Here is a 21,672-nt window from a genome sequence, read left to right as displayed (position 1 = left end):
TCTCTATAACTGCATCAGAAATAAAAGACAGAGGCCGGTGATCTTGGCTTGGTGTGCTTGCTAGCTGATTGCTGGCGCACACGCCCTATTTACATTACCTTTGCATTGTGTGTGTGTTTGTGCAACACCAAATTATACTTTCTGACAGTCTCATCTACATGTCTGGTCAGGGCACCCACTGTCAGATTTACAGACGTTAGTCATAAACATAAGTTAGTGAAACCAGCCATGTGTTGTTTAATAAGTTATTCTTTTTTAAACTTGTCCTGTAGGACCTCACATAATGTATGACAAAATTCCTTGGCAATGTGAGTGGGGTATAGGAGGTTACCACATAACACAATCTGAGTCACTTGTTGGAAATATGCAAAGCATTTGATACATTAATTTGAAAAGCATATGGAGATTTTCAGAAGTTAAGAAGGAATTATTAGGAAAATTTAAAGAGTTGTGTCTGGACGGAATACAGAGGCAGGGTCCAGAGCTGCACTGGCATGGGCTGTTGGGCATAAAAAGTTTATTATCGCCGGGTAGAGCTGCTGCCAGCGTTTGATCCCAGCACTTGGGAGGCGGAGGCAGCAGATCTCTGTGTGTTCAAGGCCAGCCTGGTCTACAGAGCAAATTCCACTATAGCCAGGGGCTACATAGAGAAACTGTCTTGAAAACAAAAATGTTCATTATCATTGTTATTAATACCATGGGTAGACAGAAAGACAACGGCTAGTCAGAGGCTCTGAGGAGGAGATTCAGGCCCAAGCAGCAGAGATGGGGCCCCTTCTTACAGATTTCAGAGGAGCCTGCTCTGGGGCTGCTATCTCTGATTCCCCAGCAGGCTGCGGGAAAAGAGTGTATCAGTGTACTCTAGTTCTATGATATGTCTGATTGTTCAGTCTGCCCATGCAAGGCGCTCACTTGGGGGAGTAAGAAACCCAAGTACCCGGGAATCCGTTTGTTAGAAATTCAGGTAGCTGGCTGAGAAGATGCTCGCCAGCTTCTGTCTGACCGGGGAGGGTGGACGACTGCTGCAGGTATTCCGTCCTGAGCAGCATCCTGGTCTGATGCTGAAGCCTGGAGAGATGGCTCAGTGGATAAGAGTGCTTGCTGCTCAAGCATGGGGACCTGGGTTCAAATCCCCTGACACACACACACACACGTATACGTCTGCAAGTGGCCATGCATATGCCTGCATCTGGAATGCCATGTGGAAAGGAGTCAGGAAAATTGCTGGAGCTTGCTGGATGCCACCATAGTTGCAAAGTTCAGTAGGAGACTCTGACTCAAGAAATAAGGCAAGAGAGTCATAGAACAGCACACTCAGTTATGGAGTCGGAATAGTCCTCTGAGGCGGGAGTGAGGGTGATTATAGGAAAGATAGAAAAAAAGATGCACGAGACAGACATGGGAGGTCTGCAGGTCATTACCACGCCAGCCCTCGAGTGTATTTCTCAATCTGCTGGTATCAGTTATTTGCAGGGTGACTTGGTATTCTTGGTTACTACGGAAGTGCAAAGTAACAGTCCCCTTTAGTGCATATTTTAGGTTAGTAGTTGAAGTACAGAGCAGGACCAGAATGCCCATCTCTTATACCCTGCATTTGCTGCTTAATGATTGTAGAACTACGTGGCCTCACTCAGAGGCGTCTCCATGTCCTCAGAGAGCGCGGACTAAACTGGATCCCCAAGATCCGATATCAAAATCACAGACGAGGGAGTCTGATTGCTCAGGTCAGGTCAGATATCTTCTGGGTGTGTTGGTTGATGGTTGTGGAGACATGGTACAGAGTAATCAAGTCCCCTTCCCAAGATGTGCCACAGTACATCCGAGGCTGGCCGTGCACAATAAATGTATAGAATGCTTCTTAGTGTGCTGGGATGTAGGCTTGTCCTACCATACTAATTCACATGCTTCTATTGCCCCGCCCCCCCTTTTTTTTTTGGACACTGAGTCTCTCTAGAGCCCTGGCTGGCCTGGAACTTGGCCGGCCTCTGACTCAAAGAGATCCTTCTACCTCTGAATGCCATCCCTCACAAAATAGAGAAATGTGATGAGTAATTTAATAATGAGTAATAAACAGTTTATTAAGGCTGTCTTGAGGTGAACCCTTCCTTTTGCCTTGCCCATAGCATCTCCCAGTACTTCTTGTCGCACACCACTGTCATTTATCTCCTAAGCTCTGTCACAGTCCCTCCACCCTGTGTATTTCTTCCGTTTGGTAGCCAGAGTAAGCCATTCCTTCCCCCTGGTTCCTCACTGTAATGTCTGAGATCAACAAGCAGCATTGCTGATGTCCAGGAGCCAGTACAGGAAGCGTTTGCTCTGGTCACTCCCTGCATCTCACTCCTTTGCTTTTTGCAAGTCTTAGCTTGTTCCCTCCCTGCAGGGTGGCTTTGCTCTCCCCAGGATCTCAGTCTTGCTCAGCCTCCACATCCTTGGCAAATGCGGCCAAGGGCTTCCATCAGCGTCCTTCTCTGGTGGAGCAGTCACTCGTGATCCTTAGCGGGCTTCACAGAACTTGTCGGGAGGTGGAGGTTGTTCAAGGATATTGAGTGGTTCAGTATCCGCCCATCTTCTGGGAAGTCCTGTGGTGTGAACATGTTCATCCCATACCCGCCACCACAGTTAATCAAACTAGCTAAGTTATGGTCTCAGGACATGGGGCTTTGGAAAAGTGATAGGTTGTAAGGGCAGAATCTTCATGGATGGAACTAGAAAGAGAAAGAAAGAAAACAGACCACTGTGTTCATGTGGTAGAATATGGAAGCTGTGGGGGTAGGTGGCTGGAGAGGTGGCACATTTTAGTTTCTGCTAAATGAGAATTTCAATTTACTCTTTAATTTTTGTAGTGCTCTAGATCGAACCCAGGGCCTTATGAATGCATGGCAAGCGCTCTGCCATTAAGCCACATCCTCAGCCTACGGGCTAACTTTGAGCTCCCCTGGCTATTGATGTGTAGGTGTTAACTAGACGTTACAGGTCTATCTATAGCGTCTATTTGCTGTTCCTCTGTCAGTCAGAAGGCTTTCATGATACCCTGTTATTTACATCTTCTGCTTAGCTTGCCCAGGCTCGCAGGGAGGAATTTAGTGGTGTCTGGATGCGGCCTTGGAGGACACCCAGCCTGCTGACAGTGTGAGGCCCTGAGAGGAATGCGTGAGGCTTCTGTGGTGTTCACTCAGGGTGGCATTACTGAGGTTCCAGCCCTAGGGAGGTGTGGTGAGGACAGGGGACAGCCTTCTCATCCGGGCCAGAAAGCAAGCGTCACAGTTTTGGTTTAGTATTGTAGGCACAGAGAGCGTGTGCAGAGCAAAAAGCATGTTTGCAGAAGCTGTTGGAAGCTAAGCTGTAGTCCTGGAGTCTTTTCTCTAGGTTACCCTTTCCCACATACTGTTCATGAACTCCCTCCCTCCTTCCCTGTTTCTTTCTCAGTCATTTTGGACGCCATCTTTGTACATCTGCACTAATCCCCACTGGTTGCTAACACTGTTCACCCTGTGTTAATGCAGCTAGGATTCAAGAGCATGCAAGTGAGGATGGAAATAGAAACATCTCAGAAGACATGCAGGGACCCCACAGGGGACCAGGAGTGGGCTGCGGCTGGGGGAAGGGGCTGCTATTCTAAGTGCTCCTTGGTTTTCCTGTTCCTTTGTTTTGTTTGGGATTGAACCTACAGCCTTAAGTGTGAAGCATTCTACCGCTGAGCTATACCAGTAGCCAGTTTTGTTTTATCTTTGAGGCAGGGTCTTACTATGTAATCCTGGCTGTCCTGGAACTCACTCTGTAGACCAGGCTGGCCTCAAACTCAGAGATCTGCCTGTCCAGTGCTGGGATGATAGGCATGAGAGCTACCACCTCCTGGCCATTTGTGAGGGTTGCTTTAAGGATCAGCAAAACAAGATGCACATACAACACTTAGGCCAGGTTGTCTAGGAGCATTCTGAGTACTTGATATACATTTTAAAACAAAAAGGAAGAGCCAGATGGGGCTCAATGCACAGGCTTAGCAGGCTCAAGGCCCTGTACCATCCCCAGCACAAAGCAAAGCAGGGGGGAGGGAAGAAGAGAGAAGGCAGAGAGAAGAAGAAAAATGTCTCTAGCATGGGCTTGTGTTAGCATCTTTTTCTTAGCTTTTGTGGGCACTGATTTCCTCTGGGCCCCTAGAGGCTGTGTGGTAGTGGGCGGGCCTGTGTGGTAGTGGATATGCCCTTTTGCGAAAGTAGGCAATATCTGGGAATGGACATTTTCTCTAAGGGAGAATTGATTGGTTGCAATTAGCCCATGGGAATGTATACATGGAAAAAAAAAATGAAATAATAGGCTTTCAGAATGATTTTGTCTTTATGTGCTTTCTTTCTTGTTGTTTTTGAAACAGTGCCTTTGAAGATGAGACCCTGAGGCTTCGGCAGCTGAAGCTGGACAATCAGGTGAGCAGGGGCTCCTGGAGGACTGCCCAGGCTGGTGCTGAAGTCCCGTCAGGGTCTCACAGCAAGACTAGAAGGGCAGGGTCACTCATGGTTACTCATTAATACTGTGTGAACTTAGGAGTCGCTGGGCCAACACTTGAAGACGGTAGCAATACACGGTTTTATTAATAATCAACGAAGATCCCCTAGCTCCTATAAGGCTTAGAAGAATGTTGTAGCTGGGCATGGTAGCACTAACTGGGAATCCCAGCCCCAGAGAGGCTGAGACAGCTCCCTGGGAGTCACTCTGAGCAAAGAGGATAAAAGACTTATTTACTTTAGCTAGCCCATATAAAAGACACAAAAAAACCTCTGATGTTTATTTGCAAGCTAGATCGAGTGGGTTCTATGTCCCTTGTTCCCTGCTGTTTGAGTCTTGCCTGGGCTGCTTTTGCTCCATCAGCCTGTCCTCCGGGTGCATTTCTCCTGGCCACAAGCTCATGATCTAGCCAGTCTCATGGCAGCCTCCTCCTCTCTCCAGCTTCTCCCCTCCCCAACTCCTGTGGTCTCTCTCCAAACCCCTCACTCAATTCTCAGGTTCTGCCTTTCTCTCTGTTCTGCCCAATCACAGGCTCTAGCCCTTTATTAACCAATAGCTTTAAAGTGGGGAGTAAGGTTTACACAACAAAAGCCAATTGGTATATGTGAGGATGGATGCTCTTGCCTGGATAGCAATCAGATTTTGGGTTTTAGAATTTAGCACTTGTATACATAGCCACAGTCCAACCCCCAACAGCATATCTCAATAACCCAAAATAATAATGATAATAAATAAGGAAGTAAAAATAATAATGATAATAAATAAGGAAGTAAAAGTTGCATTGGCCTATCTCTTGTTGCTATAACAAAATACATGAGATTGGGTGCATTGTTTTAAAACAGAAACATTTTTTAATTTAATAATTTAAACATTGCTTAGCTCACAGTTTTAGACACTAAAGTGCAAGATTTGACAGCTTCATCTGTTTGGTGTTTGGTGAGGGTCCCTGTAGGAAGTGCACTACAGACTTGCTTAAAGGTCCATCTTAAAGAAAGGCATTTTCTCAGCTGAGACTCCCTCTTCCCAGATGACGCTGGCTTATATCAAACTGACATAGAAGTAGCCAGCACAGCCCCCTAAGTTACATCTCAGCATGGCAGAGAAGCAACAAGGGAAACAGCTCAGTTTCTCGGAGCGGGGGATTGGATGGCAGTTCCTGGCTGGCCTCGAACTACAGAGATCAGCCTGCCACTGTGTCCCCAGTGCTGGGATTAAAGGCGTGCACCACCACTGCCCAGCTACTTTTATTTATTATACATTTATTTTTGACGTGGGAACAGGTTGGATTTTTGAGACAGGGTCTCACCCTAGCCCAGGCTGACTCCAGCCTCCCCAGTGCTGAGATTACAGGCGTGTTCCACCTTGCCTAGCTGCGTTTGTTTCCTTTACTGGACTAATTATTGAATAAGAACCAAGGGCAGGTTATAAGAGGCACATTGATCTTTGATTGACACATAATAACTGTACATATTTATGGGGCACAGTCACATCTCATACCAGGCTTATGTGGATGTGTGTTTGTTCTTGTGTGAGAAAATCATAGGGCAACCTGTGGGTCTCAGTCCTCACCTGTCCAGCCGGCTTGAGACAGAGCCGTGGGTGGCATAAGCCATCGAGCCATTGAGGTTAGCCGGCTGGAGCTTCTGCAGACTCCCCTGTCCCTGCCTCCCGGCTCCCCAGATGGACACCCGAGGATTATAGCCACTCGAGCTACTGCATTTGATCTCATGTTTCCAAGTGTAGGAGGAGGCGTCTAATCTTCAAGCTCTTAGTGTTGGCTTCTAGCATCTCAGTGGGTGTGAAATGCAGCCCAGTTTCCATCTCCCTAATGACTTAACAGGCCTAAACTGTTTCTAACTTAAACTATCCAGGGTCTCACTGTACAGCCCTGACTTCTGGAATTCCAGTTCCAAATCTGACTCCCTCTTCTGAACTCTGTGGGCACCAGGCATGCACTGGAGCACGTACATACATCCATTCAGGCAAAACATTTATGAGCAGAATAAATATAACTTGAAAAAAAATAGTACATGTGACAACGCTTTCCTTTCCATTGTACTGGAACCTTCCTCTCCTAACCCTTCATGCTTTTTTGCCTGACTTTCTTGCTTTCTTTATCTTGCTACTGGTTTGGTTTGGTTTGGAGGGACTTAACTTTACCTTGTTACCCAGTCTGGACATGAACTCCTGGGATCAAGAAATCCTCCTGCGCTGGGTGTGGTGGCGCACGCCTTTAACCCAGCACTTGGGGGACAGAGGCAGATATCCTCCTGCTTTCAGCCTCCAAAGTAGCTGAGACTAAATGAGCGACCCCAAACTCATTGGTAACCACGGCTTTGAACACACAGGGTGTGTAGGTTAGTTGTTGACACAAGCTGGACTCAACTTGAGAGGGAACCTCATTGAGAAACTGTTCCCTCAGATTGGACAGTAGGCAAGCCTGGGGGTGGGATTTTCCTTGATTGATGATTAATATGAAAAGATGCAGCCCACTATGGGTGGTGCTATGCCTGGGATGGTTAGCCTGAGGTAAACAAGAGAAAACTGAGCCAGCCACAAGGAGCGAGCCAGTAAGCAAGCCGCCATCCTCCAAGGCCTCTACTCTAGCTCTTGCCCCCAGTTTCCTGTCCAGACTTGAGTGGAAGTGGAAGCTAAGTCTCTCCTCTCTAAGATATTTTTGGTTCTGATGTTTAGCACTGCAGCAGTAACTAGAACACAAAGCAAATGCCCTGCCCCACCCCCTGCCTCTTCATCTTGCTTTTACCCACAGACTCTTGTTCTCTGCTCAGAATGTCCCAGGTGCCTTTTCTTTCTTCCCACTTCAGTCAAGGTCATTTGATTTTGAATTTTTGTAACGGAACTAGAATGCAAAACTGAGGTTGGCCTTGGGGGTGGGGTGCATCCCTGTAATCCCAGGATCTGGGGCGTCTGGGCAGGATTACTAGCTGTAAGTCAGTCTGGAATCCATAGGAACATTCCGTCTCAGAAAAGAAAAAAATAGTCTAAGCTATTCCAAGAGGGTAGGCCGTGTATTGTAATGCCACATTGTCTCTCTAGAGGGCACTGCTGGAGAAGAAGCAGAGAAAGAAGCGCCTTGAGCCACTCATGGTACAGCCAAACCCAGAAGCCAGGCTGCGAAGGTTAAAGCCACGAGGTAGTGAGGAGCACACACCTCTGGTGGACCCTCAGGTGCCTCGCAGCGACGTCATCCTACACGGTGTGTATTAGACAGTGCCACCTCTGACTTATGTACAGTTTTCACAGACCCGAGATAAGGCGGGGGATGCTGAGACGCTACACAGAGATAGTATTAGCATCCTTCATAATCTTTATAATCACATTCTGGGTCTTTATGAGGAAAAAAAAAAAAACGTGGAAGATGCCTTCAAGTTTAAGTCCACCCTAGAACTACTGATTTTGATGCAAAATGAATTGTACTTTCTGAAAGGAATGACTAAATCTCAAAATTCTCCAAATGAATGAACATTGTCTGGCACTGAGCCACTCCCCCAACCTCCTGGTCTCAGTCCTAGGTTCTGAATACAGCTTGAGTAGCCAAGTCCGTTAATAGAATCGGTCCCAGGCCTGGGTAGCCATAGGAGCACATCCCCGAAACCGGCCAGCTCAGTTCTGGTTAACTGTCACCCTTTCTCCTCCTCTGGGCTCCTAGGCATCGACGGTCCAGCTGCTTTCCTTAAGCCAGAGGCTCAGGATTTGGAAAGCAAGCCTCAGGTTCTCTCCGTGGGCTCCCCTGCCCCAGAAGAAGGCACGGAAGGGAGTGCAGATGGGGAAAGCCCCGTGGAGACAGCCTCCAAGCCAGACCTTCAGGAGATTCTCCAAAAACACGGTGAGGATGGTGCAGAGCTTAAGACTGGGTGTCCATCCTCCTTTCTCTCACTGGCTTGTGTTCTAAGTGGCCCAGGCTTGCTTGGGGTTTCAGCATCTTCGACATTGAAGTGGGAATCCTCAGCAACAGTCGTTGTTTATGCTGTTGTCTGAGAAAGCAGGTAGTGGACTACAGCCTAGTGGTTACTGTATATGATTTTTCCTTCTGACAATTATCCACTGCCTACTCCCACCTGTTACTCAGATCGTTTTCTGGAGGAGGCATAAACAACATGAGCACCTTCTAAGGTGCCAGTGACAAACTGAGGGCCAGCTCCACCAAAGGTCACTCTGTGGAAATAATGTTTATTTACAGAGCATGGGGAGAGGGGCTACTCAGAAATGGGAGCTCTTCCCCCAACAAACCTCAGCTGAAAAGCCTCACCCAGCAGATGTGAGGACTTCCCTTGGTGTTACAGATGGAGCCTTCCCCTCCAGCTTCCCCAAGGCTTGCAATTACTACAGGTGGTAGACAGAGACTAGCTACTCAGCTGAGGGTCTTGGGACTCTCCCCTGCCCTATGGGAGGGATTATAAACAGCATGCCCACTTTGGATTGTCCTTTTGCAAGAGGGTGCAGCTAAACACCCCAAGATGGTCATAGCTTGGCTTGAAGGATAGACACTCGCATCACCTCTTTTTTTAGCAGAGTTGCTCTTCACCACTTGGTCCACTACACTCTAATTCTGTGACAAGAGCCCGTTTCGTCAATTGCTGGTGTTACAGAAGGACATGCATTTTAGAGTTCCCCTGAAATCTCTTTTCTCCTTAAAACAATTTCACAGTGACATCAGGTGCCTGGTTTTGCCTATTTTTGCCCTTCCCCCCCCTTGAGACAGGGTTTCTCTGTGTACCCTAGGCTGTCCTGGAACTCACTGTGTAGACCATGCTGGACTTGAACCTGAAGATCCACCAACCTCTGCTTCCCCCCCCAGTGCTGGGATTAAAGCCATGTCCCACCGCTGCCTGGCAGCAATTTTGTTTCTTTAAAACCTGGTTTCCTTTTCCTTTTCGACAGGGTGTTGTTAGGTAACCCAGGCTGGCTTCCAGCTTAAGGCACTCCCATCTCAGCCTCCTGATGCCTAGTTCATAGACCTTCATCACCATGCTATATCCCCGCCCTTGAAGTGAGAAAGTGAAGGCTGGGTGAGGATCAGTGGATGTGAGGTGCTTGCATTGCCAGCTCCCACCGGGGAGAGTCTGCTGCAGCGTGGTAGGGTAGCTGGATACTGAAACAGGTTCCTGTGCTAGGCTCTGAGCATCAGTGAGCCAGCTTAGTGGTTAAAGACACCTACTGCTGACCGAGCCTGAGCACCAGAGCTCAGTATCTGGAGTTCCATAATGTGAAAGGAAGAGGTCAGCTCCTACAAACTCTCCCCCATACACACGCCTCTTAACTAAGTAAATGAATTTTAATTTTAAAGAAAAACAGTTCTGAGGGCCAAGGAAATGGCTCAGTGGGCAGAGGGACCTCCCAGGACCCACGTGGTAGAAGGAGAAAAACAACCCCCACCGAATAAACAAATTAAAATGTAATTTTTAAAAATAGTTTAAAAAAGAAAATGGGGGAGGGGTACTGGTGAGATAGCTCAGCAGTTAAGAGCACTGACTGCTCTTCCGAAGGCCCTGAGTTCAAATCCCAGCAACCACATAGTGGCTCACAACCATCTGTACAGCTACAGTGTACTCATATATAAAATAAATAAATCTTAAAAGAGAGAGGGGGGGGGCTGGAGAGATGGCTCAGCGGTTTAGAGCATTAAATGCTCTTCCAGAGGTCCTGAGTTTAATTCCCAGCAACCACATGGTGGCTCACAACCATCTGCAATGGGATCCCATGCTCTCTTCTGGTGTGTCTGAAGACAGTGACAGTGTACTCATATAAATAAAATAAATAAAAAAGAGAGAGAGAGAGAGAAAGAAAAGAAGGAAGGAAGGGAAAGAAAGGAAGGAAGGGAAAAAAGAAAGAAAGAAGGAAAGAAAGAAAGAAGAAAGAAAGAAAGAAAGAAAGAAAGAAAGAAAGAAAGAAAGAAAGAAAGAAAGAAAATGGGGCCCATGTGTGGTGGCGCATGACCTTGGCACTCAGGAGGCAGAGGCAGGTGGATCTCTGAGTTCAAGGCCAGCCTGGTCTACAAAGTGAGGCCCAAGATAGCCAGGGCTCAGGTTACACAGAGAAACCAAGGGGGGTGGGGAGGGAGAAGAAATGGGTTTATTCTGACAGAGGTTTTGTCATCTAGGGGGGTGCACACCTCAGTTTCTGGAGTGCTTGCCAACATGCGTGAAGCCCTGCGTTTGATCCCCGGCACTGACAGAACTATGTGACACATGCTTGTAATCCCACCACTTGGAAGATGGAGACTTATAAAGCGAGTTTAAGGCTATCCTGGACTACATGAGGCCCTGTCTCAAAAATAAAGTAATGGTTGTTTTATGCTAGGAGTGCCAGAGAGTCCCTGGATGCTCCTAACCCAGACTGGGTGGTATTGCAGAGTCCCAGAGGAAGTGTGAGGGCCTGACAACACAGAAGCTGGCCCACTGAGATAATGGCAGTGGAGCCGGATGTGATTGGGTCGGAGAGAGGGAAAATGGGCAGGGTGAGCCTGGAGGGCTTAGAAGAGCTGGTTCTGGGCATGGAGCTGTAGGGCATAGTGGGCACACCTTTATTGCTAGCACTCAGGACACACAGGCAGGCAGATCTCAGTGTGTTTGAGGCCAGCCTGGTCTACAGACTGAATTCAGGCCAGAGCTACATGGCGAGACTCCGTTTCAAACAAATCGAAAAGGAAGTCACAGGTTCCATAGAGTGTGGAAGGCCATAGCAGGACTTTAGAGTTTGCCTAAAACATAATGGGAGGTAGTGGTGAGACAGTTTTCATGTAGCCCAGGCTGGCCTCAAGCTTGTTTTGTAGCCAAGGATAGCCTTGACTTCATAGTCCTTCAGCCTCTGCCTCCTGAGTACTGGGACTACAAGCATGTACTACCAGACCTGATTCCAGCTAGTAATTTATTGCTGCTGCTGATTTATTGCTGCTGCTGCTGCTGCTACTACCACTATTACTACTAATTATTATTTAAAGATTTATTTATTATTATAAATGGGTACACTGTAGCTGTCTTCAGACAACCAGAAGAGGACGTCAGATTTCATTCCAGGTGGTTGTGAACCACCATGTGGTTGCTGGGATTTGAACTCAGGACTTTTAGAAGAGCAGTCATTGGCTCTTACCCGCTGAGCCATCTCTCCAACCCTACTATTATTATTATTTGTGTGTGTGTGTGTGTGTGTGTGTGTGTGTGTGTGTGTGTACATGCCTCAGCACACTTGTGGAGGTCAGAGAGCAACTTTAGGGAGTCAGATCTTTCTTTGATTCATAATGTCTGTTAGGTTCATTATTTCTGTTTCATTTCTGTCTGGATGGCCTTTCTATTGGTGAGAGTGGGGTGTTGAGATCTCCCACTATTAATGTGTGGGATTTCATGTGTGATTTAAGCTTTAGTAACATTTCTTTTCTCAGTGTGGGTGCCCTTACATATGGGGCATAGATACTCAGAATTGAATTCTGAATATCTTGGTGGACTTTTTACTTTGATGAATATGAAGTGTCTTTCCCCATCTCTTTTTGATTAATTAATTAGGGTCTATTTTGTTAATTATTAGAATGGCTACACCAGCTTGCTTCTTGAGTCCATTTGCTTGGAAAATCTTTTTCTAGTTCTTTACTCTGAGGTAGTGTCTATCTTTGATGTTGAGTTGTGTTTCTTGTATGCAGAATGATGGATCCTGTTTTTGAGTCCATTCTGTAAGCCTGTGTCTTTTTATTGGGGGATTTGAGTCCATTGATATTGAGAGGTAGTAAGAACTAGTGATTGTTAATTCCTGTTATTTTGATGGGGGTGGGAGTGTACATGTATGTTGTGTGCTTCCCTTCACTTGTTTTTGCTGATGTGAAATTATTTCCTGTATTTTCTTGGATATAGTTAACCTCCTTGGGTTGGGGCTTTCCTTCTAGTATGTTCTATAGGGCTGATTTATGGATAGGCATTGTTTAAATTTGGTTTTGTCATGCAATATCTTGTTTTCTCCATCTATGGTGATTGTAAGATTTGCTGGTTATAGTAGTCTAGGCTGACATCTGTGGTCTCTTTTAGTCAGCAAGACATCTGCCCAGGCTCTTCTGACTTTCAGAGTCTCTGTTGAAAAGTTGCGTGCAGTTCTAATAGGTCTGCATTTATGTTATTTGGCCTTTTCTCCTTGCAGCTTTTAATATTTGTTCTGTACATTTAGTGTTTTGGTTATTATGTAGCATGGTGATTTTCTTTTCTTATCCAGTCTATTTGGTGTTCTGTTAGCTTTTTGTATGTTTATAGGCATCTCTTTCTTTAGGTTAGGAAACTTTTTTTCTATGATTTTGTTGAGACTATTTTCTGGGCCTTGGAGCTGGGACTTTTCTCCTACTTCTCTTCCTATAATTCTTAGATTTGGTCTTTTCATGGTATCCCAGGGTTCCTGGATGTTTTGTGTTAGGAACTTTTTAGATTTAACATTCTCATTGATTGATGTATTAATTTCTTGTGTCACATATCTTCTACACCTTAGATTTTCTTTTCTATCTCTTGTATTCCACTGGTGATGCTTGTGTCTGTAATTCCTGTTTTCTTACCTAGGTTTTCTATCTCCAGGGTTGTCTCAGTGTGTGTGTGTGTGTGTATGTATGTGTGTGTGTTTATATGTGTGCTTTATTGGTTCTATTTCCATTTCCAGGTTATGAACAGTTTTACTCATTTTCTTTACCTGTTTGATTGCATTTTCCTGTATTTTTTAAAGGGATTTAGTTACTTCCTCTTTAATGGCCTGTAGCATCTTTGTAAGATTGGAATTCAAGTCACTTCCTTATGTTTCCACTGTGTTGGGATATCTAGGGTTTGCTTGGGATATCCAGGGTTTGCTGTAATAGGATAGCTGTCATAGGTGGTACCCTGGTTTTTCTGATGGTGTTCTGACACTTGCTTCTAGTTGTCTGGGTTTGTGGTTATTGTACGTTTAGGTGCTAATTTCTCAGTTTATCTTTGTTAGAGGTTTGGTTTTTTTTTTGTTTGTTTGTTTTTTGGGGTTTTTTTTAAATGTTTTTTTCCCCTTGGTTTCTGTTTCCTGTCTGGTCTTCTGGCCTGAGTGGCCTGTACTTCTGATGACCAAGACTTCAAGTCCAGTTGGTTGTCTCTGCTGGGGATTTTCTTTTTTTTTTCCTTTTCTTTCTCTTTTTCTTCCTTCCTTCCTTCCTTCCTTCCTTTCTTTCTTTCTTCCTTCCTTCCTTCCTTCCTTCCTTCCTTCCTTCCTTCCTTCCTTCCTTCCTTCCTTTCTTCCTTTCTTTCTTTTTTCTTTTTCAAGACAGGGTTTCTCTGTATAGCCCTGGCTGTCCCAGAACTCACTCTGTAGACCAGGCTGGCCTCGAACTCAGAAATCCACCTGCCTCTGCCTCCCAAGTGCTGGGATTAAAGGCATGCGCCACCACTGCCCAGCTTTGCTGGGGATTTTTGTGGCTCGTTTGAATTCTGGTGTTTTGGGTGCCAAAGTTGTCTCTGCAGTCCCTGGAACCTGCGTGAACTCTGGGACAGCAGAGGTCTCCTTCTGAAGTCATGGGTCAGAATGTGGAGCCCAGGTGGTAGGGTGCAGTTCACAGCAGTTTGGGGTGCTTTAATGGGAGTCTGTGGGCATTGGGCAGGGTCTTACCTGGGGTCCCTCCATACTCTTGATTCCTAATAGCATCTTTCCAAGCCACAGTTAGCAGCTACTGAGAGTGTTTCCTTTTTTGCCAGGCATCTTGAGTAGTGTGAACTATGACGAGGAGCCTGACAAGGAGGAAGATGAGGGAGGAAACCTCAGCTCCCCATCGGCTCGCTCAGAGGAGAGTGCTGCAGCCAGCCAGAAAGCAGCCTCGGTATGTTGTGCTGGAGCAGCTAGTGGGACTGTCCCCAAACACCTGACAAGTGTTTACCTCAGGGCTCCTGGGCCCCTGTTTGACCCATCAGGTCTCCCTTTGCCAGAGGAGTGAAGACAGAGTCGGGAAGAGGCAGAGGGTTTGGTCCACCAAGTGTCTGTTGCAGGAGGTGACGTTTGTGCCCAGTTCTGGTTGCTCACTTTGAACTCTACTTCCAGGAGACAGGAGCTTCCGGTGTGGCAGCCCAGCAGGGTGATGCCCAGCTCGCCCAGCTCGGAGAAGTGGAGAACTTAGAGGACTTTGCGTATAGCCCTGCCCCTCGGGGTGTCACGGTGAAGTGTAAAGTAACCAGGGATAAGAAAGGCATGGACCGTGGCCTCTTCCCCACCTACTACATGCACCTGGAAAGGGAGGAGAACCGCAAGGTATGGGTCTGTCCCAGGCCTCTCTCTTCTAATGCTAGGGGTAAAAAGGTCACACGTGCTAAGCTGGGACCCCTCCATCAAGCCACCTCCTAAGCCTGAGCCGCTCCCAAGAAGACAAAGTTGTTGTAGGAACCGATTATGTCCAGGAGGTCCCTCTAGTTAGACCACACAGCACATGACAGTGGGTCCTAGTGCCATCCAAGTCATGGGCAGGCCTTTTAGTTTCTCACACCTACCCACCTTCATGTGGAGAAGTGTTTCCCTGTGTTAGGGTGGAGCTCAGCCTCTGCACTGCGGTAGATGACCCACCACCAAACTGACAACCACAGAGCTGTCCCACTACAGAGCTGTCCCATCACCGAGCTGACCACCACTGAGCTGACCCACCAAATGCTGGCTTTCATTTATATATTTACTTATTTTTATGGGTTTTGTTTTTTGTTTGGTTGTTTGGTTTGTTGGTTGGTTTTTGTTTGGTTGGGGTTTTTGTTGTTGTTTTGTTCTTGTTTTTTGAGGCAGGATCTCTTTATGTAGGCCTGGTTGTTCTGGAACTCACTCTGTAGAATCCCAAATTCACTGAGATCTTCCTGCCTCTGCCTCCTGAATCCTGGGGTCACCTGCTGGGCCCAGATCGATTTCTTTGCATATGATATGATACTGATAAAGACTGTGGACTCACTGGACAGGTGTTCTACTGACATTTTTCTTTCCTCAGATATTTCTTCTAGCCGGTAGGAAGCGGAAAAAGAGCAAAACGTCCAACTACCTGGTCTCCACAGACCCTACAGATTTGTCTCGTGAAGGGGAAAGTTACATTGGCAAACTCAGGTGACGGAGCCTCAGATCCCTGGCCTATTCCTCCTGTAGTTCCGTGATTTCAGAGTAATGACTGTTGTATCCTTCCCCCGCCCCATCCCCCCTTCTGCCCCACCCCCACCCTGCAGTCTGGTCAGCTTCTACCCTTCTCTGTTACTAGGGATTAGACTTGAGGCCTTACTTACACTTGGTACATAGTTGCTCTACCATTGAACTACATCCCTAGCTTTTGCTATACTTCATTTTTTTTTTATGATTCAAATACATAGCTGTGTTAATCTTAAAAAGCAAAAAGTTAACCAGGGTGGTGTTAGTGCACGCCTTTAATCCCGGCACTCTGGACACAGAAACAGGTGGACCTCCATTCGAGGCCAGCCTGGCCTACAGAGCAGGTTCCAGGACAGCTGGGGCTACACAGAGAAACCCTGTCTCGAAAAACCCAAAAGGCAAAAAGTTAAAAATCTTGAGGCATAATGGCGCACACCTTTGACCCCGGAGCTTGGAAGATAGAAAGAAGCAAGTAGATCTGCTAGGGCCACATAGAGAGCTTGTCTCAACTAAAATAATGTCATTTATTTTATTAAATCCTTAGTTGTTAATAAATTGTTAATAACTTATTTATCTATTAAATTCTTTAAAATAAAAACGTTTAAAAAGAAAATATCAAATGGTGTCTGTGCTGTCCTCTGGCGAGCAGACAGACAGGTCTCCCTCTACTTCTGTCCTCGAGAGGAAGACTGCAGGTCATCATGGCAGCTTTCTCTCCCAATACTAGATCCAATCTCATGGGGACCAAGTTCACAGTGTATGACCATGGTGTCAACCCAGTCAAGGCCCAGGGTCTGGTGGAGAAGGCCCACACCCGCCAGGAGCTGGCTGCTATCTGTTATGTAAGTGCTCCCCTTGCCTCCCCTAGTGCTCCCCGCTGTGCCCTCCCTCCTGCATGCCTGCCAGACCCCCAAGCCGGCTCTTCTCCATCCTCCTTCCATGTTTCCTTGACCCCCTTCTAGGGGCTGACATCATTTAGATGACCACGTTCAGTTACGATCAACTCTGCATTAGCCTTCCTTTACTGATGCTTAAATTTACGCTTTGGTCAGAGGCTACAGTAAGACATAAGTTAAGATTAAAACCAGCTCTTTGCACTTAATCTTTCCCTCCTTCCCTCCGCTCTTTCCTCTTTCTTCCTTTTTTTTTTCTTTTTTTGTTGTTGTTTTTGTTTTGTTGTTTTCTTTCTAGGCAGGGTCTCCTTGTCTGCCCTAGCCTTCTGCATATTCCAGGCTGGCCTCAAACTCTCAACCTTCCTGCTTCAACCTGCTGAGTTCTGGGATTAAAGGTGTGTACCACCACGGCTGGCTTTCTTTTCTCTCCTTTTTTTCCTTCCTCTTGTGACAAGGGCTCACTACTTTGCCTAGGCTAGCCCCAACCTCCTGGCCTTAAGCCATCTTCTCACGTCAGCCTCCCAAGTACTAAGACATGGGTGCGCAGGCGTGTGCCACCACGCCTGACTTCCTTGTCCAGTTCTCGGTCTCTGTTTAGCTCCGGCAAGGAAACAGAACTGGTCTTGGCGCTCTTGGGGCAGGCTGCGATATCTGTGCCAGAGGACGTTGCCCGTGGAAGTTGAACACAGTTTTTCTTTCCCTTCCATTTCCAAATTCTGCCCTGCTTTACTGTCTTTCAGGAAACAAATGTCCTCGGTTTCAAAGGTCCCAGGAAAATGTCCGTGATCATCCCGGGGATGAACATGAACCACGAGCGCATCCCTTTCAGGCCACGAAACGTAAGTAAAAAACACCTTCCCAGTGAGCCCAGGTCGCAGAGACAGGAGGGAAATTATACTCCACCAGCAGAGGTCTCTAAACCACAGCAATACACCTCTTACGCAGTAACAGAGTACAGCAGAGACCAATTTTGAGAACTGCTTTTTCTGAAAGCCCAGGCTGGAATGGTCATCTTCCTCAGGAAAGCCACTGCTCCCAATCACCAGAGCAGGATGTTCCAGAGACTTTGATTTTAGAAATGCTAGAGGGGCTGGAGAGATGGCTCAGTGGTTAAGAGCACGGACTGCTCTTCTGAAGGTCCTGAGTTCAAATCCCAGCAACTACATGGTGGCTCACAACCATCTGTAATGAGATCTGATGCCCTCTTCTGGTGCATCTGAAGATAGCTACAGTGTACTTAGATATAATAACAATAAATAAATCTTTAAAAAAAAAAAAAAGAAAAAGAAAAAGAAATGCTAGAACAGCCGGGCAGTGGCTTTAATCCCAGCACTTGGGAGGCAGAGACAGGCGGATTTCTGAGTTCGAGGCCAGCCTGGTCTACAGAGTGAGTTCCAGGACAACCCTGTCTTGAAGCCCTCCCCCCCACCCCCCAAAAAAAGAAATGCTAGAACATTTGAATCTCAAGGCTGGGTCTGGAGAGATGGCTCAGTGGTTAAGAGCACTGGTTCCTCTCCCAAAGGACCCAGATGCAATTCCTAGGACACACACAGTGGCTCACAATTACCTGTAACTTCAAATTAAAACAAAAATCAGTAATTAAAAAAAAAATGTTAAAAAGGAATTCCACGGGTGACCAGAAGGGGAGCAGTTTGTGGGATGTAAAGTGAATAAAAAAGAAAAAATTGAATTTAAAAAAAAAAAAAAAAAGACTCCTGGCCTGTCCTGTCCTGATGCTGGCCTCTGGTCCTCTGATTTCAACCTTTCTGAAGTGGAGAGGCGGGATTGTGAGTAAATGACAGAGAAGTCATTCTCCCTCCACACAGGAACACGAGAGCTTGCTTTCAAAATGGCAAAACAAATCCATGGAGAACCTGATCGAGCTGCACAACAAGGCCCCGGTGTGGAATGACGACACCCAGTCCTACGTGCTGAACTTCCACGGCAGAGTCACCCAGGCATCCGTGAAGAACTTCCAGATCGTCCACGGGAATGACCGTGAGTGCGAGGGGAGGGCTGGGTGGGACTGGGGCAGGCACAGAAGTGACCACCTCCGGGGTGGCCCGGAAGCCGGACTGGAAAATGATCTCTTGGAAAGATAGCTCCTCAGGGTGAGAGGAGTCTTTCCGTGGCATATCAAAGGACTGTTGGGTGAGGCCATTAGGACCCAGGTGCCAGTAACCTCGTGAAAGCCGTCAAGTGACTTCAGCCCATCCATCCTCTGGTCCCACCGGCTTTTCTAGGCTTTCTTGCTGCCCTCAATGCTAGTCAGGAGTAATTTCCCAGTCTGAGGGAGAAGAACAGACAGAAAATTGAATGGGTTTACCTTTTTGAGATAAGAGCTGTGATCCTCCTGCGAGCTCTCTCTGTCTCTCTCTCTGTCTCTCTCTCTGTCTCTCTGTCTCTCTCTCTCTCTCTCTGATTTTGTGTGTGAGGCTAGGGCTAGTACTTCCCACATCCCAGGCAGGTGCTATACCACTGAGCCATTTCCCCCATCGCCCCCCCCCATTTGCCTATTGTAAAGAGAACGCTTGGTTACCCACCCCCACCTCCCAGTACAACCACATTGACCACCAATACAGTGTGGTTCTCAGCTTCCCTAATGCTGCGATCCTTTAATCGGTTCCTCACATCGTGTGACCCCCCCAACCATACGGTTATTTTCACTGCTGCTTCACAACTGTAATTTTGCTGCTGTTACGAATCGTAACGTGGATATCTGACACGTGGGCCCCATGAAAGGAGTCTCGACCCACAGGTTGAGAACTGGCTCTAAGGAGTTCATTCATCTCTTTCTGTTTCCAGCTGACTACATCGTCATGCAGTTCGGACGCGTGGCTGATGACGTGTTCACACTGGACTATAACTACCCACTGTGCGCACTTCAAGCCTTCGCCATCGGGCTGTCCAGCTTTGACAGCAAGCTGGCATGTGAATGAGAAGCAGCAAGTAGGGGATTTCTTCACCACAGAGCCTTCAGGAGCAGAAAGCTGCTGCCTCTGCCCCTGCCCCTGCCCCTGCCCCTGCCCCTGCCCTAGCACAAGAAGAGGAACATTCTGCCCCTCTGGTGAATGATCGAGTGTGTGTGTGTGTGTGTGTGTGTGTGTGTGAATGTGCATGTGTGTGTTTGTTTATACATGCATACACATTCACACATGGATGCATGCTTCCACGTACTCGTTCATGCCTTCTCTGAACTTCAGAGACCTGGTCATAGATTACAACTTTTCATGGGTGAGAGATGACTTAAAGCACAGGGAAGCAGACACCCAGGCACACTGGTGTCTCCTGATCGCACAACAGACTCCATGTGGTGAGTGTAGCTTTCGTGTGCTCAGGCACTTCCAACAGAATCAGGTTCTAATGATTCAATACTTGGGCCTCCTGTTTTGAAGACCCTTTCAAAAGGGGGCTTTTCCCTTGGATGCCTTTAGCCCAGGAGCCTGCAGCCTTCCTTAGCCAGTGGTCTGATAGTGTCTCTTGCACTGACCCCAGTCAGCTCCTTTAGCACAAAAACAGCCATAACTAGTTGGTGCACAAAGAGTGTAGCTGTATCCCAATAAAACTTTATTTACAAAGTGGGCATTGGCCTAGTTTGGCCTGTGACTCTGGTTCGCAGGCCTGCCTTGGCTGTGTCCCTGTCCTCCAAGGCTGGAGCATCTTCCAGGCTAGAAGTGAGGAGGCTGGGGCTGGTTTACTTTTCAGTAGCAGCAGACTGACATTTTATTTTTATTTTTATTTTTTCCCCATGGATCTCTGTGTAGCCCTGGCTATCCTGGAACTTATTCTGTAGACCAGGCTGGCCTCAGAGATCCCCCAAGTGCTGGAATTAAAGGCTTACACTACTGTGCCTGGCCACAGACAGACTCTTAAGAGGAATTCTTGCCGAATCCACTCTTGATAGCTTTTGCCTCACAGAGATTATGGCTGCAGAGTGTCATATATCATCTTGGGACATGTGACACTAGTTTGTTCGTGGGTCTGAAAGGCTCTGCTGTCCCAGCCTGCCTCTTGCTTGTTCTCAGAGCAGGTTGGTGGGCAGCCATCTCAGAAGCATGACTGTGGCCAGATCTCTGGAATCTTTGCTCTCTGGAATCTTAATCTAGTGTCTCCTTAGAGGCAACAAGAGTCTTGGTGAGGAGGTCGCCTCACCGACACTCACAGGATTTGCCTGTCAGCTTTGTCCTCCAGCCTCAAAGCCTGGCCCACACCAGTGCAGATACTGCCCTGCATGCTGAGGCTTTGAGATCTTGAACATCTCAAACATCTCCCAGCGAATCATGACAAATTCCTCAAGGTCCCCAGCCTACGGTGTACCTGAACTTGAGAATTCAAAACTTTGGGTCTACATTCAGTGGTCCCCCACTCAAACTGGCGACTACTCCGTGGTTTTGCCTGTATGGAGGAGGTCCCTTCATCCCTGCATCCTGTTGCTCCGTGCTCAGCATCACACAGCTGTGTGAGTGACAACGACAGCGTGAGATCTGGGAGGTGAGACCTGTGCTAAGACCAGTGTCTTGCCTGTCCCTTCAGATGTCACTGTCTCTGCCTCAGGCAGGCGTCCCATCAAGTGCCTTGTTCATAAATGTGCTCTGAAACCTGACACACCTCTGCTTTCCCAGACGAGCCACCTTTGTTGAGTGAAAGCTGCTCTCTGTCTCCACTTGAAGGGGGTGGGGCTATGGCTTTCTGCCCAGCCTAGAGAGCTGTATACTCCCATTTCACGGACTCTGCTTGAGTGTGCAGGTTTTACATGAATTCTATTTATACCTTTTGTATGCCATATAAATAAAGATAATTTATATAAAGATGTTGCTTTCCCAGAATACCATCCCTTGAGTTTCTCCTGTTGTGTTCTTTAGGAATGTTCTTTTAGCTCTTTGAGCCAAGTAGCAGCAGAATTGGGTCCTTGGGGTGGAGGTGGAGGCACCACAGACTAAGAACCCAGTTTAGGAGACAGCGTAGAAGCGTCATACTCACGATCTTGGAGCTCTGCATGGGTTGTGGAACTCAGCAGACCGTGCTAGGGGCCCAGGATGGCCAGGCCGAATCATCTTAGACGCCTACACTGGTCAGCCTCCTGGATCTAACAGTAAAACAGACCTCCTGTCTCTGTCTCTCTGTGTGTGTGTGAGGATCTTGTGGCTATTCAAGGCTATACTGGAAAGTA

At 47.2% G+C, this 21,672-nt stretch overlaps 1 protein-coding gene across 1 annotated transcript in view; it reads left to right on the top strand.

Moving 5' to 3' along the window:
- Tulp3 (TUB like protein 3) overlaps positions 1-21,312 on the top strand; it is a 35,320-nt gene extending 14,008 nt beyond the window's left edge. The window contains exons 2-11 of the mRNA XM_021165044.2: positions 4,370-4,421; positions 7,558-7,717; positions 8,171-8,347; positions 14,199-14,320; positions 14,539-14,745; positions 15,461-15,573; positions 16,337-16,451; positions 17,243-17,341; positions 18,329-18,500; positions 19,308-21,312. Coding sequence (XP_021020703.1) covers positions 4,370-4,421; positions 7,558-7,717; positions 8,171-8,347; positions 14,199-14,320; positions 14,539-14,745; positions 15,461-15,573; positions 16,337-16,451; positions 17,243-17,341; positions 18,329-18,500; positions 19,308-19,441 — 1,351 coding nt within the window. The 3' untranslated portion in view covers positions 19,442-21,312. The remainder of the gene's footprint in view (positions 1-4,369; positions 4,422-7,557; positions 7,718-8,170; positions 8,348-14,198; positions 14,321-14,538; positions 14,746-15,460; positions 15,574-16,336; positions 16,452-17,242; positions 17,342-18,328; positions 18,501-19,307) is intronic.
- Positions 21,313-21,672: the final 360 nt, after the last annotated feature.

The sequence above is a fragment of the Mus caroli genome, chromosome 6 (assembly GCF_900094665.2).
Source record: "Mus caroli chromosome 6, CAROLI_EIJ_v1.1, whole genome shotgun sequence".
NCBI lineage: Eukaryota > Metazoa > Chordata > Mammalia > Rodentia > Muridae > Mus > Mus caroli.
This window is presented reverse-complemented; position numbering and strand designations above follow the sequence as displayed.